The 17,432-nt window shown below is 40.0% G+C and overlaps 1 protein-coding gene across 2 annotated transcripts in view; it reads right to left on the reverse strand.

Moving 5' to 3' along the window:
• Window positions 1-17,432, reverse strand: part of slc9a1a (solute carrier family 9 member A1a) — a 40,587-nt gene that overhangs the window by 12,878 nt on the left and 10,277 nt on the right. For both annotated transcript variants that reach the window (XM_039807247.1, XM_039807249.1), the window contains exons 2-5: window positions 10,180-10,652; window positions 8,856-9,106; window positions 4,677-4,894; window positions 2,822-3,024 (exon numbers count right to left, since the gene is read on the reverse strand). In XM_039807247.1, the coding sequence (XP_039663181.1) occupies window positions 2,822-3,024; window positions 4,677-4,894; window positions 8,856-9,106; window positions 10,180-10,652 (1,145 nt within the window). The remainder of the gene's footprint in view (window positions 1-2,821; window positions 3,025-4,676; window positions 4,895-8,855; window positions 9,107-10,179; window positions 10,653-17,432) is intronic.

The raw sequence follows: 17,432 nt of genomic DNA on the forward strand, positions 1-17,432 counted from the left end.
AACTTTTGACTGGTAGTGTATATTTTAATTCAACCACACAAAACATGACATAAGGAAGTTCAATGACTTCATTTATTCCTTTACCCTAAACAAGTGGAATGTTAAAGTTATAGTGCGTAGTTTCTGTCTCCCCCAGGAGGAATTCTAAGTATGACACTGTTGGCGCGTCCACGTGATACAAGCCTTCTGTGATCGTGCACAGCCGCCACCCCTCCTCCACCCAGTTGCTAGTAGCCAAGGAGGACTCGGAGAATTAAAAAAACATAATGGACTCTTCAGAAGAGGTAATTATCTTCACTCAAGTTTCTGCGCGTGAAAGTCACCGACAACACAATCTTCTGAACACAGCCAATACAGAGAGAGTTGTGTGGAGCTGATAGTCTTAATTAGCTTTGTAGCAACTCATTTTGCAATGGCTTGAATGTAACAGATGTTCATTAATATCAAAAAGTTACGCACTAAAGCTTTAATATTTCAGGAGTATCCTTAATGTTCGAGTCAGTCCAATTTAAAACATGTCAGAATGGAGCATTGAATCATCCAAGGCATGACATCTAAGATAACTTGCACAATGAACCACAGAATCACCCATAGTCCACACTCTAGTTTTACTGTGGGGAAAATATAGTCTCTTACATTCTCTCTTCTAGGGTACGATAATGAATACATTTACGTTATGAGTCTCTTTCCAACCTAACATTACTCTGATGGCAAGTTTTAATGACTAAATTGTCTGAATTCTATATAATCATACTACCAAGAGTTACAAGAACCATTGACAACTAAGCAGACAATTCAACTAGCCAATCAGCCTACAAAAGTCCAGAAATCCAGAATCTCAACTGGTCTTCTGTTGTTATTCAGCCAAAACATGAAAGTAAATATTCATTTCATATCCATTAGGATATGAAAAATGTTATTCTTAAATGAACCATTATCAAGTAATTACAACAATTTTTCATGATGAATATTTTCACTTCATAACCATCTATACTTACTCTCTTCCAAATAAAAGTCATGCTTTAAATAACTCCATATTGCAGGTGAAAGGGGCTTTTACCGGCTATCCCCTGGTCTGCATCTGTCTCAGCATCAAACTGCCAGTGCTGAAACCAGCAGCATGAATAAAACATGTTTCTGATCTCGAGAACACGTCTTCATGATTTTATTTTAGCCTCCTTCATTCTGGGTCCCACTCACATCCATGAATCTTCCTACATTTCACTTGAAAACTGGTTTATTTGATGCTTTTCATGGTGCTTAAAATGGACAATCACAAATATGTATGGAATGACTGCCTGTCTTTCTTTATCTTGCGTTCATGTACTGCTTTTTTGTCATGTTGACGTTAACTCTGTGAGAAGATTCAGCAGGAATGTGTCTCTACATAAACCATATTTTGCATTCCTTCTGCATACAGTATGTTTTACATTTGATTAATGCATGGATTACCACAACAAACCAACCTCCTGCAAACACAGGAGTGTTCCATTCATGTTCAATCAGCATGACCAATAAGTTTTACAATGTTTTACAACTGAATGGTTGCAAAAAAATATATGTTTAATTTGGTTTTGTTAAGTTTATTGGTCAGCGTGAATTCAAACAGTGATGGCAGTGGAAATTCATACTAGACTTGCTAGACAAATATATTACAACCCACTACACACTTTTATTTGCAAATTAGTGGGTAACAGAGGATTAACAGTAGAGGTCGACCGATTCATCGGTTTTGCCGATTAATCGGCACTGATAGTTGATTGGTGGAACTATTGTTATCGGCAAAAATCCATACCGATAGTTTTTTCTGGTTGCGTCCGTTGCTGGAGCGGCTGAGTTTTACACAGTACGCGAGAGCTGAGAAGGGTCTGCTGGCATCATGCATTACAATAGTGGCCTCTAGAGGCAAAATAAAAACTATCACTGATGCCTCGTGTTGTTTATTTTCGACACGTGTTACTGCACGCTGCACGGAGAGCACATGCTGTGCGGAGAAGGCTGACATCAGATGCGCGTTTATTGAATAGATGCTGCATTAGGAGAGAAAGAACAGCACAGTATGTTTGTTTGCTTTCGAGGCTGAGATGACGCTAAACATTAGTAATAGGCTAACTTACCTCAAGCGGTTAAAACACTGACAAAAATAAACGCAAGTCCGACCCAAATAGATCGTCCACGATCCCAAACGGCACCTCTGATTCATATTTAGAGAATTTAACAACAGTTAAACATAGAGACTTACTGATTGCTGCAGCTAAAAGCTAACGAATTAGCCGTCACGGGGGTGTCTTTGGTGTCTTTCTAGCCTTTACAGGTGATTTTCTATCCAGCCTGGAACTTTTTTCGGGGTTGTTGAGCATTAAAACCAAACTGTTACATCCAAGATTTATCCACTTGATGTCCATAATTCATCACGTTTTCGGTCATTTCTGCCGCTAACTCCGTGCTACCGACAAGGGAATCTCCCATGATGCCTTTGTTTATGTTTTCAACCAATGGGAAGGCAGGTCCGTCACACATTACGCCTTATATGGGCATCCAAGCGAGAACAGAGAGTATATAGTGGGAAAGATAGATCCCTCCAGGTCAGAGATCGTCTGTTACCGTTCTAAACTGTTCTACAGAGAAGAATGGCGTCACTGTTTTGAGATTTGGCATATATTTGGGCCTTTTTTGAAGAAATGTAAAATAGAGATTGACTGTGGTTATGATAACATCCCATAATAAGGCATAAGGCAGGCTAGCCAGGCTGAACGACACATTTTCTACTTCTTAAGTCTGCTTAGACCCAAACAGGACAACCTAAACTGGGTACTCGTACCTGAACAAAGACAGTGAAGAAGATAACGGTGATGATGGCAGTAAGGAACATCTCTCTCATGGGAAATTCCTCTTTTTTCAGCAGGAAGCCAAGGGAGAAGGCGATGGCACCTCGCATGCCACCATAGGCCACAATGAACTGGTCCTTGGTCGTCAGTTTGACGATGCGGAATTTGTTGATCACACAGGTCAGACCAACCACACCTGGGAAGGACAATGTGATGAGAATGTAAGGGTTGAGGTTTGTCACTTTGTGTGTATGTTACAGACATAGCTCAAATAGCCTTCTCTCTGGCCTTTTAAGATGCCAGTGCTTGCCAATAAGTTAAGACCACAACAAGAAATTATATGAAAGTCAAAATAATTTACTTTCAGTTACACGTTTAAGATTTTTCAAAATTGCTTTCACTATTTTCACACAACTATGAAAACCAGCATACAAAGACTTGACACTTGATAAAGCTAGTCCATCACAGAGAAAATCTTATCCGTTATTGCCCCAAAAAGCATCGTCACCTTTGTGTCAAGCTAGGCAGGTAATCACATACATTAAGACCATAGTGCAGCTGGATATTTTACCAAAATAAACACATTTCAAAATAAAACAGCCAGGTTTATGGTGATTTTGGCTGTCTTGACTTCTCACAGAGAGACACGCGATCAGGCACACGGAGAGAGACGGACGGACAGAGAGAGAGAGACACACACACACACATGCTACAATTACCACAGTTTTCCCCACTCATCCTGTCTCTTTCTATCGGAGAGAGGGGGGGGAGAGAGAGAGAGAGAGAGAGAGAGAGAGGGGGGGGTGACCGGCGCGTAGAAATACACGCCCGGTACGAATGGCCAGGCGCACGATCAGGCATGTATCTACGCTACGCGACACTTGCGGTGTGTTCCAGCTGTAAGTCTGCAATTTGAATTTAAAATCGTATAAAATAAATGAAAAACAATTGCTGCCTGGAAGATTTTTTTTAAATCCAAACACTAAAGCATGCTTTGAATAGTAGTTAGCAGTACTGCAAAATATGTCATTTATAGTATGTGATTTATATTAAAAGACCAAAAAATCTGCAAAAACATTGCAATGACTGATGAACTTGCAAAACAAGAAAAATTTGAACCACTTTCCATCACAAGATCTTGAATCATGTGACACAAGTAAGATGTGCAGGATTGTTGATTGCAACAATTCCTTCACAGACCGCATATTTGTGTTTGGGAAGTTTGCTCAAAGCATTGTCAGCTCTTAAGGTTGAGAATGTCAAATAAGTTCGTATTTCACGACTGAAGACACTCTAGTATGACAAATCATCAACAGAAGGACTTGTGACAGTCTGAAGTAAACACTGAAATCCTCAGCAGAGCTTCCTTTCATACACCGACAGCTGTGTGATGAAACATGATGGTGACATTTACTCCTGTCAATTATTCCCAGTTCCCTTTTTTGAGTACAAGGTCTTTCTACACACATAGACATAATTTTTGTGTTAATTACAGCTCCCTTTAAAGTGCACTATAATTTATCTCCTTTGAAAAAATAAATACTAGGCAACTTTATTTTTGTTGCACTTTTTGATTTGCATTTAAGCTCACTGACAAATCCGTTAACCAAAAGCCCTTCCAGCTGAAGTCTGAAGTGACTGTTTGATGTAAAGATTTATAGATAAAAGCCAACAAAATTATCAAAGAGATCTTGTATGAATTAACACCCCAAAAATGACAATGAAACAAACTAACACTTCCTCTGTTGCAGGTTAACAGTTTCCCCTTCACAAGGCATTGCTACACACTCCAGCATGACACCATATGTTTTTTTGAAGAAGTTGTGAGATATGTGCAGTAGAGCTGACCTATGACCCGTGACACCAGACACAGAATGACAGTGACGGTGACGAACGTCCAGTTCCAGTGGTGAGGTCCGTCCACCGTGGCCACACCGAGAAAGATGAAGATTAGCGTCTCACTGACGCTGCTCCACATTTTCAGGAAGTACTTGATGGTGGTGTGGGACTTGTGGGATATGTTGGCCTCTACGTAGGGTCGCATCACTGCTCCACATGCTATTAACCTAGAAGGAGAAGAGGCAAACGTACGCTCAGAGAAGATGGATATATATAGATAGATAGATAGATAGATATAGATATACACAGTTGAAACCAGATATTTACATACACTTCAAAAAACCCACAAAAACATTTATTTCTTTACTGTCATACATTAAATCAGAGTAAACTTTTTCTTTTTCCGTTTTTGATCAATACATATTAACATATATTTTGCATTTGTTAAATGTCAGAATCGAGCGAGGGAGAATTTTTATGTATTTGTTTTTTTTAATCACTTTCATCAAAGTCAGAAGTATACATACACTTCCTTAGTATTTGGTAGAATTGCCCCGAAACTCTTTCACTTGGGTCAAACGTTTTGGGTATCCTTCCACAAGCTTTCTACAATAGTTTGCTGGAATTTTGGCCCACTCCTCTTGACAGAACTGCGGATGCATATAAAGGCACACCTCAAACACAGAGCCTCTTTCTTTGACATCATGGGAAAATCAAGAGAAATCAACCAAGACAGAATTGTGGACCTCCACAAGTGTGGCTCATCCTTAGGTGCAATTTCCAGATGCCTGAAGGTCCCACGTTCATCTGTTTAGACAATAATATGCAAGTATAAAAAACATGGGAATGTACAACAATCATACCGCTCAGGAAGGAGAAGGATTCTGAGTCCCAGAGAGGAACGTTTTTTGGTGCGAAATGTGCGAATCAATCCCAGGACAACAGCAAAAGACCTTGTGAAGATGCTAGCTGAAACTGGTAAGACAGTGTCATTAACCACAGTAAACGAGTCCTGTACCACCATGAGCTAAAAGGTTACTCTGGGAGAAGAAAGCCATTACTTCAAAACCACCATAAAAAGCCAGACTACAGTTTGCAACTGCACATGGGGACAAAAATCTTAAATTTCTGGAGACATGTCCTGTGGTCTGACGAAACAAAAATTGAACTGTTAACGGCCATAATGATAAACGGTGTATTTGGAGGAAAAAGAACACCTCAGAACAACTGTGAAGTATGGGGGTGGTAGTATAATGTTGTGGGGCTGCTTTGCTGCAGAAGGGACTGGTGCACTTCACAAAATAGATTGCATCATGAGAAAAGAAAATTATGTTGATATATCGAAGCAACATCTGAAGACATCAGCCAAGAAGTTAAAGCTTGGGCGCAAATGGGTCTTCCAAATGGACAATGACCCCAAGCATACCTCCAAATTAGTTACAAAGTGGCTTAAGGACAACAAAGTCAAGGTATTGGAGTGGCCATCACAAAGCCCTGATCTCAATCCCATAGAACATTTGTGGGCGGCACTGAAAAGGCGAGTGCGAGCAAGAAGGCCTACAAACCTGACCCAGTTACACCAGTTCTGTCAAGAGGAGTGGGCCAAAATTCCAGAAAACTATTGTAGAAAGCTAGTGGAAGGATACCCAAAACGTTTGGCCCAAGTGAATCAGTTTCGGGGCAATTCTACCAAATACTCAGGAAGCGTATGTATACTTCTGACTTTGATGAAAGTGATAAAAAAAAATACATAAAAATTCTGATTCTGACATTTAACAAATGCAAAAAATAGGTTAATATGTATTGATCTAAAACAGAAAAAGTTTACTCTGATTTAATGTATGACAGTAAAGAAATACATTTTTTTTTTTAAGTGTATGTAAATATCTGGTTTCAACTGTATGTATAGAAAACATATTTTCATAGATTCCATGTTTCCAAATCTGTTGTAAATGCTGGGATGTTTGTCATCCAAATTCAAACACCATTAAATGTATGATTAACATGAAGCAAGGTAAAATTAATTAATAAATGTTAAAGGGAAAAGTCGTCGGCAACAGTAACAGTTTTTCCACTAAAAGGAATGCTGTAAATACCCAGAGTCCCACACTGATTTTGGAAACATGACAATGTCACCAACAAAGATGTCTTCCTCCCTGTCTGGTAACCACTTCTCTATTGTATTGTGGTTTTCATGCAAAGTTGTTTTTTTCACCCTCATTCCTCCTCCACGTCAATATTGGTTTGTTTTTCAAGGCTTTAGGGAAATGATGAAAGACCAGTTAGCTGTTCCACTTCTTCTTCGTAAACACCTCAACACAAATCTAGTTTTTGATGTGAGGTGCAGGAAGACAGCCAGAAGAGATTGTCCTTGAAGCTACACATCTTTTTGACCCTGATTCAGAGGGGAGACTCAGTATATCATCACCTCTTGTCTGCAACATCCATTACTCCCAGCCCCTTGAACAGAAAATGGATTGAAACGTACTGGAGGAGCTGATGAGAAATGGCACCTCAGATAATGTTGGGATGCCAATAAATCAATGCTTGGTTAAGGTGATGTTGGATCAGATGAATTCAATATACCACTGCCACGATATAGAGTTGAGTTACTGTCATAGGGGCAATGACTGAAATAGATTTTTCCTGCAGTGGCAAGGTTCTATATAGACCATGACAACTCATTACTGAGGGAAGATCCAGATAACAAAAACATACGATACAAGGATGTCCCTGAAACAGCTGGAGTACTTCAAAGATACCAGAGAGCACACATGACACAAAAACATTATTACTGTATGGAATAGATGAGTTGTACACATATAAAACTTTCAATATATACAATACATTCTGAAAATGTGTAATTCTCTTTAAGTCTGTCTATATGACCACCCCCCAAACTACGGCTGAACGATATTGGAAAATAATCTAATTGCGATTTTTTAAGACCAATATTGCGATTGCAATTCAATATGCGATTTTTAAAAAAAAAGGTTCCTTATCTTCTGTATTATCCAATATACACAAGCAATAAATCATTCTATAGTATGACTAACACAACATTGGATACAGTCAACATATAAACTGCTCTTTCATGTAGGCCAGGCCTATGTGTTAGGTTGAAATTAGATGAATTGTTGCATGAATAAATATGAATAACATATCTTTATTTAGCGACTGAATTGTTAAAACCTTCAATCACTATAGAATATTATAACTTGTAACTTCAAGCTTTGTAAACATGTAATATAATCATGACTTAACTTAAATAACTGAAAAAAAAAAACAAAGCACTGGTGTGAACATTAATATATGAAAAATAAATATGAATCTTACTGATCTCCAGTCAGTCTGACTATTTTGATAACTTAAAGCCCAATGGTAACGTGAACATGTAGATTCAACTTATAAATACAGGACCCATTTTTCCGCCGTCAAACTAGCAAAAGTGAATTTGACACACGCCCTAAACACACCTGCACTTCACGCCGCGCGCTTAGATCGTTAAAATAGGGCCCACAATCTCAAAAACACCAGAGGCCCAGTGTGAACATTAATTTAAATATAAAACATAAATATGAATCTTACTGATCTCCAGTCAGCAACGGTATTGTAACAAATTACACAAACTAAAGTGCACACTGACTATGGCTCTAGCACTCTAAAAAATATTTAGATAACAGAAAGCCTCATTGTAAACATGTTGTTAACTAACCATTCCTGCTTCAGGGAGACTTTGTTTTGCCTCCAGGGCTGACATTGATGCTCACTTCGGGCTAACCTCATCACATTACACAGCAGTTGAGAAGCAAGTCACCAGAACTTTACTCGGTCTTAATGAGCTTCAGTATTTATTCACAGACAAACTACAACCTATACTTTTACTACCACTTGACAACTTCACTGCTAATTTCTTCTTTGCTCGGATCGCCGACACCGGTCTGCCGATTGCATCAACTCTCTCTTTCGACCACACACACTCGCTACAAACACAGTATGCACTGAGCTATTTCCAAAGGAGCAAAAAACTACTCTTATAACAATTCAAAAGGATGTAAAACGTAAACATGATGATGACTGAAGACTTAAATCCGGCCTTGGCCATTTCGGCGATGTGAAAATTGCCTTCTATTACGTCACGATGTCAGTTTGAATTTGATTAATCGTTCAGCCCTACCCCACACTTACGCCATGATGCCAGAAAGGTGGAACATCTCCGCTGAAAGGTAGGCCATGTAGCTGTACACAAAGACAAAAAGTGGCTCGATGACCCGCGTGTGGGAGGTGAAGCGTGAGGTGAAGGCAGCCAGGATCCCATAGATAGCTCCCACTAGAATGCCACCCAGCGATACCACCAGGAAGGAGATGATCCCCAGGAAACCGTCCAGCACCGTCACTGTGCCAGCAGCCGAATACTCCTCAAACAGATGGTATAGCACCTAGGACACAGATGGTGTTGATTAAGGCATATGACAAAGAGAATGCTTACACCTAAATTACAACAAAAGCTAACAAAAGTCTGTTGAGAAAGAATAATTCAAAATTTTATTTATTTCCTGCTCCATGTGGCTGTAGTCATTCTCTGATTCTGGACAAGGTCCAAATCAGTTTTTGAACGCTTTTTTCTTTTCTTTTTTTTAAAGAAAATTATTATTATTATTATTATTATTATTATTATTAATGCATCACCCAAAAAATCCTGAATACACATGAAATAAGGAATAGTGATCCCACATTATTCATTTATGCATGCATGTGTTTAGGGCCGGGGTGAGTGTGTGTAGGACTAGATGCGTTGCTTTCCTGGGTACTGAAATCGATGGAAGAACCTGGCCTGAGCTATCATCTAACATTACCAGCACCTAAACTGAAAGTTTGACCATGTGAGGGCTAGCAACTTGGCTGCAACTATACGCATGCAAGATGTCGAAAAAGTCAAGCGTCTGGAATAATTCCAAAGGGAAACTGGCAGAAAATCAACAGAAATCCTCGCTCACCTAGCTATGATGCTAGCATTGTCCTCAACTTTATACTGTAGATGGTGCTGTTTGTGAAGAGGCCAGACAACAGCTGGTTTTCTGTGAGTTGGGGAATATTGTGTAGTGACAATGTAGTTAGCTGTGTGGTGACAGATCAGGTCTAACTATAACATTATACGAATTATTTCATTCAATACACAACCTGATCTGACGAGAACACTCAGTGACTGAGTTTTTAGCTGCTTTGCAAACTGCTGACCAAAACACCAACGTTTTAATTTGGGTCTAAGTGAAGCCTTTTGGTTAAAAGGTTTACAAACGACTTGAGTTTAACATTAACATCATTAATGATATAGGAGCTTCTGAGGGCTACAAGCAATGGTTTACACCTCCAGGATATCATATTCTGACAGAGAAATGCCTCTAATCTACCAGTACTGGAGCACCGATGAAACAATAAATGCATTTTCTCATAACAGATGGAAGCATGAAAGTCTGCTACCAGCCACATAATTCCTGTTTTGGTCACTCACCACAGTGACGGCATCGTTGAGCAGTGACTCGCCAAACACCAGGATGTGCAACAGTTCATTTATGTGGATTTCCTCAAACACAGCTAGCACAGCAACAGGATCCACAGCTGAGATGATGGAGCCGAACAGCAGACAGGGCAGGATCTCTAGCTGGTGGAGTTCGTTTGGATTGGCTGGCTGGATCTGACACACAGCATACAGCAGACCCCCGATGAAGAAGGCATTCCACAAGGTGCCCACAACAGCAAACATCAGGATCGTGCCCAGGTTCTCCATGAAGGGACGAATGGGCAGGAAGTAGCCAGCATCCAGAATAATGGGCGGCAGCAGGCAGAGGAAAAACAACTGGGAGTCCAGAACTGGGGGGACCTTTTCTCCAGCTAGTTTGATAAGCCCCCCCACCAGCAGACCCACCGTAATCAACAGGCAGCTTTCTGGCACAATACCGGGCAGACGAGGAATCATGTGGAACCCTGGGAAAATGGAGAGAATAAAAGATTAGAGGCAATGGCATGGAGGGAGAACAAGGTAGCGATAGGATCACACCAACCGCAAAGTCAAATCGGGCCAGGGACGGTTGGTATTTATCTCGTGAACACCTTTACACAACCACACATTAAAAAGTGCTATAAACATATTTTATATTCTGAATACAATGTTGTCAGTGTGTTATTGCTGGAGTCCTGACTCTTAGCAAACAAGCGATTGTGCCTGCTTTAGAAATTTAACTGGTCGCAAGTTTGCGGTAAAATGCAGTTGGGTTGTCGAGGTCAAAACACTATATGTAGCAGCTGTAAATCAAATAAACGTATTATAAATAATGTTATGTCATGTTTTTACTCTTACACTGAATGTTTGCTGCTTCAATCCAGATGAGTATTGAAAAGTATTTTCCGTGAAAAAGGCACGTGTTGAGAATAAGGACCACCCTGGAGGTATCAGTCTGAAACAGAGCTGAACAGTCCGACCAGTGTAATTAGTTATGTTATTAATTTGTTTACAATATTTTCAGGCTTCAACCAGTGAAAGACAGGGTCAGGGGAGAGAGAGAGAGAGAGAGAGAGAGAGAGAGAGAGAGAGAGAGAGAGAGAGAGAGAGAGAGAGAGAGAGAGAGAGAGATGGATAGATTTGTTAGGCACTGAAGTAGGAGAGGACAGCATCCAACAGCGTGTTGTTACATAAATAAGTTTTTTCATGTAGTATAATTGTATAAATGCGTTTTTTTCACCTATTTTAAAATGGTGTACTTGAATTTTTCTGGGAATATTTCTGGGGTCTGGAAAATTGGATATGACTGGAAAGCTGAGACTGCGCTTCAGATTGTGGGTTCAATGAAAGCAACTGTATTTAATAAATACATGTGTGATAATGTTAGTCCCCATAGTAGCCATTTAAATGAGTGAGACCATTTTCTGAAATGTGTGTCACTGTATAAAATGACCTGTTGCAACCTCTAGGATAATCACAGCCTCATGGAGGTTTACAACCCTCAAACTAGAAAACTGGGACATTCAGAGAACGTATGGCTATCATAGGTATATTTAACATAAGGGGGTTTCTCAGCAGTTTCCAGAACAAAAGTGCTCGCCATTCAATCACAGAAAGAAATGCAATTCTTGCAGAAATCTCCAAATGTCAAAATCTTTTGATACCAAATAACAGCATGGATTTTACCCATGATCCTCAAGGTTTTGGTGTTTTAATGGGATATTGGTGGTTTGGAGGGATTTTTTGAGAATTGTTTATCAATTCTTGAGTGGTAAAAAAATGGTTAAATTGTGCACCAAATCTGTAACAAATAGTATCAACCCAAAAACTGCTGCAACAACGTAGAAGACATAAGTGAGCATGAGAATGGCTTATATTGTACTAAGCCCTTATACACGTTGACAATTATATATCATATTTATTTCTAATTTATTACAAGAATAACTTGGCAAAGTGCTGAGCTGCATGTGAAATTAATTGTCAGGTTCCCAGCTTTCAAATGCTGTATACCACTTCTATGTGGAATCTACTAGCGGCAGCAAATGTTATTTGCAGCCAGGGGGTCTAGCAACTCTCTGGAAAAATCAAACTCTAGTCAGGCCAATCACATCGTGTATAGAGTCAGTGGGCGGGCTTAACATAATGACGGCAGAGTTGCGACAGTTCCGCGTAAATTCCCTGCTACTTATAAACAAAGAAGATGGCTGCTGCTGCTGGCGAACAGCAGTCTTTCGAATTGGCTTTGGCTGCGACTCTGGAAGACTTGGAGTTAAGCTTTTCTTTGAGAAAAGAACAAAGAACGTCATTCTTAAAAAAGGAAGATGTGTTTGGAGTTTTGCCGACCGGATATGGCAAAAGTTTAATTTATCAACGTGTTGCTCTGGATGGTTGTAGCGCAATCCTAATATTGCGTGCAGAGGAAATTTGAAAGACAACCATTTATCCCGCCCCTTGGATTGAGCCCTGCCAATGGTGAGTTCCCAGACCCAACATCTTGATGTGGGTCTGGCTTGTCTGGCTATCCCCCAATCCTCTAGAAAAATGGGGTGGAAAGCTAAGCGGTTAATGTGTGTAGGAAATGCAGAGTGAAATGCGACTACTACCGGTCTGTAACAGAAAACTTACATTCTCAGCATGTGTTTAACATATGAATAAAGTTGTATTTCCAGTCTTGAAGCTGTAGGTTGGGAAAAGAACATGAAAAGAGGACTGTATGCCATGTAGTTATTCATGTGACACAGAGCTAATACAATAGCCCTGTGAATTCTGGAAGGAAAACATTTAAATGACATGCAAAACATGCTCAACAAGTCGAGGCTGCCATGATCCCACATTCAGGAGATGAGACTTTAAAAAAAAGGCTGCCAGTAAAATGAAAAGAGAATCTTTCAAATTCAGTTTGTCTTCTCGCTGATATAATCCAATTTTGGAGGAGTTTCACACAATTGAAATAACCTTTTATCCATTTATCTGCTATTGCTTCAGGCTGCATGGCTCACATGTCACAGCACAAGCAGCTGTGCAGAGATTCCCGAGAGACTGTTCATATAAATGGAGCAGGAGACTTACTGCTTGGCAAACGACAAAAGCTGTTTGACTCCAAGAGGCTGGCCCAACAAAAGGTAACTACCACAAATGCCATCGCTCCTGAGCTGCTGTGAAGTTTCACATTAAACTATAAAGACAGACAAGGCTACATGTGTACACAGTGAGGTGACGGGACAACCGCAGGCTGTGCAGAAATAGTTAAAGCTATAGATGCGTAGTTTCTGTCGCCCCAATGAGGAATTCTAAGTAATGACAACAACGCTGTCGGCGCGTCCACATGATACCAGCCTTACGTGATCGCACACGCGCCCTCACCTCCACCCCTCCTCCACGCAGTTGCTAGTAGCCGAGGAGGACACGGAGGATTAAAAAAACATGATGGACTCTTCAGAAGAGGTAACTATCTTCACTCGAGCTTCTGCGCGGGAAAGTCACCGAACGACACCATCTTCTGAACATAGCCATAATCAGAAATACAGAGAGAGTTGTGTGGAGCTGATTGTCTTGATTAGCTTTGTAGCAACTCATTTGGCAATGGCTTGAATGTAACAGATGTTCATTAATATCAAAAAGTTACGCACTAAAGCTTTAATATTTCATGAGTATCCTTAATGTTCGAGTCTCACTTATGGCCAATCAGTCCAATTTAAAACATGTCAGAAAGGAGCATTGAATTATCCAAGACATGACATATAAGATAACTTGCACAATGAACGTTCATTAAAATCAAAATGTTATGCACTAATGCATTAACAAAAGATGAAGTCTTCAAAGAGACTGCCACATGCTTCCTAGGGTGGGAATCCCCAGAGGCCTACGATACGATATCATCACGATACTTATGTCACGATACAATATTATTGCGATTTTAAACGTATCGCAATATTCTGCGATATATTGCAATGTATTACCTTTTTCCAACTTCAAATTTTTCCCAGTTTCAAATGATGTCCCCAAAGGACAATTTTGTCAACATTTGTTTTATCTAAAAGACACATTTCTCTGCTTGTTCATCTCACTTCAATTTTATTGCTGCAAAATGGGGATTATCAAGCAGACAGACTGACCAACACATATATCATAAAAGATCGATACTTGGCATCTGTGTATCGATACAGTATTGCCACGAAAATATCGCGATACTCTGCTGTATCGATTTATTCCCCCACCCCTAATGCTTCCCATAGTGAGAAGTCTTTCCCCGGCTATATTTACTGCACACTATAGCAGCACACGCCACACGGACATGTCATTTTCCAGCTGGCAATGTATCAGCTGAACACATGCTGCATTAACGCTAACACACAAACAGAAATTGCGAAAACTTGAAAGTAAATAGCGTTCCACCAAACTGGAAGAATCTCGTTTAGATTGGCAAGACAGTCTGAAAACCTACAGGAAGGCCCTAAAAAAGGCCAGATCAGACTATTATTCATCACTGATAGAAGAAAATAAGAACAACCCAAGGTTTCTTTTCAGCACTGTAGCCAGGCTGACAGCTCTACTGAGCCTTCTATTCCGATAGCTCTGAGTAGTGATGACTTCATGATAAAATAAAAACAATTAGAGACCCTATTTATCACCTCTTGCCCTCAACCTCTTACGGTTCACCTTTAAATGACTAGAAAGAACGACTAGACCTGACATATACTTAAACTGCTTTTATCCTATAAACCCTTAACAATTAATGTTAAAGGTCTCTTCAGCAAAGCCATCTAACTGTCCCTTAGATCCCATCCCAACGTGGCTACTTAAAGAAGCGTTACCCGTGGTTAACACTTCGTTACTAGATATGATCAATATGTCTTTATTAACAGGTTACGTACCGCAGTCATTTAAAGTAGCTGTGATAAAACCTCTTCTGAAAAAACCACCCTAGATCCTGAGGTCTTAGCAAACTATAGACCTATATCTAATCTTCCCTTTCTCTCCAAGATCCTTGAGAAGGTAGTTGCCAATCAGTTATGTGATTTTCTACATAGCAATAGCTTATTTGAGGACTTTCAGTCAGGATTTAGAAAGCATCATAGCACAGAGACGGCACTGGTGAAAATTACTAACGACCTTCTAACTGCTGCAGACAAAGGACTTGTTTCCGTACTTGTCTTATTAGATCTTAGTGCTGCATTTGACACTATTGACCATACCATCCTGTTACAGAGATTGGAACATTTAGTTGGCATTAAAGGAATTGCTCTAAGCTGGTTTAAATCCTATTTCTCTGACCGATCTCAATTTGTTAATGTTAACAATAAATCCTCCAGATACGTTAAAGTTAGCCATGGCGTTCCAGAAGGCTCAGTGCTTGGACCAATTCTATTCTCCTTATATATACTTCCTCTTGGTAATATTATTAGGAAACACTCAATTAACTTTCACTGTTATGCGGATGACACCCAATTATACTTATCAATCAAGCCAGACGAAACCAGTCAGTTAGCTAAACTTCAAGTAGGGCTGGGCGATATGGCCTAAAAATAAAATCCCTGATTTAAAAAAAAAAAAAATCCGATTTAAGATTTAAATCGATTTTTTTCTCCCTCTACTTAAAATCAATCTGCAGATGACAAAGAAATTGTTCAAAACAAGTTTTATTTTGTTTTGACACACACACACACACACACACACACACACACACACACACACACACACACACACACACACACACACACACACACACACACACACACACACACACACACACACACACACACACACACACACACACACACACACACACACGGGGCATGTATACCATTAAGTTTATTCATGCCAATTTTGTGGAAATATAAATTGGTTTGAGTGTTTTCCCTACCAGTTTTATTTTTTTGGGGGGTGGGCTATATATTCAACAACAACAAAACGGATGCGTGAGATAAAGCTGTTTTTACACATAGGCCTACAGGTAATTCACTTCTCATTCCTCGCTAAAAGTTCAAATCATTTTAACGTTATTGCGCAACCTTGCCCCTATTTTCACCTGTTGCTGAGTAATGTGCGTTAACGTCCCATGGTCTCTTGAATGTAGCATACCTGTAGCAAGCTCCTTCTTAGCGATAAAAACAAACGTCGAAGCGGAGCTCCGTGCTACAGAGCGGCGACTGCAAGTTGTTTAAGCCGCAACAGACCTCCGTCACAGCTCGGTTGTATCAGCGGCATTTATTAGATGCGTTGAGCCGCAACAGAGTTCCTCAACACCGCCTCTGGTGCCCCGCGTGGTGCTCCTTCAGGTCAGCTGTAGCTGGTGGTTCAGTTATCCCAGAATAAGTGACTGTCAGCCGGGGACAGTGCACCGCGAGCTGCCGGTCATTTCGGCGGAGATAACGGATAAGTAAGTAATGAAACGACTGGTTAAGAAAATAATTAATGTTAGCCCCTGTCGCTGCCATGTTGTTTGTGTTTCACAACAAATGATTTTATTCCTTTCTTGGGAACAAACTTCCCACTCTCACCGGTAGCCATGTTGTCACTTGCTGTTGCTGTTTTCGTGTGTGCTAATGATGTTGTTGTTGCCGCTGCCATACTGCTATGTGAAACTAACGCTTACGGAAGCTCCGGGGAGCCAAAAATGCGCCATTACACAAAAACTTCGATTTACTTATTTTTTAAATCGCCCGCCAAAAATTCGAATTAATTCATTTAATCAATTTTTCGCCCAGGCCTAACTTCAAGTATGCGTTAAAGATATAAAATCATGGATGGCCTACAATTTTCTGATGTTAAACTCAAACAAAAATGAAGTTGTTGTGCTGGGCCCTAAACACCTCCGAATCTCATTATCCAAAGATATAATTACTCTGGATGGTATTGCCGTGGCCTCCAGAACTACTGTTAGAAATCTAGGAGTTATTTTCGATCAGGATATATCCTTTAATGCCCACATAAAACAAACCTCTAGAACAGCTTTTTTTCACCTTCGTAACATCACAAAAATTAGGAACATCCTGTCACAAAACAATGCTGAAAAACTAGTCCATGCATTCGTTACTTCCAGGCTGGACTATTGTAATTCCGTATTATCAGGATTCTCAAGTCCCTTAAGACTCTCCAGCTGATCCAGAATGCTGCAGCACGTGTTCTGACAAAAACTAAGAAAAGAGATCGTATTTCTCATGTATTAACTTCTCTGCATTGGCTTCCTGTAAAATCCAGGACTGACTTTAAAATCCTTCTCCTGACCTACAAAGCTCTGAATGGTCAAGCACCTTCATATCTTC

The sequence above is a fragment of the Perca fluviatilis genome, chromosome 7 (genome assembly GCF_010015445.1).
Source record: "Perca fluviatilis chromosome 7, GENO_Pfluv_1.0, whole genome shotgun sequence".
Lineage (NCBI taxonomy): Eukaryota > Metazoa > Chordata > Actinopteri > Perciformes > Percidae > Perca > Perca fluviatilis.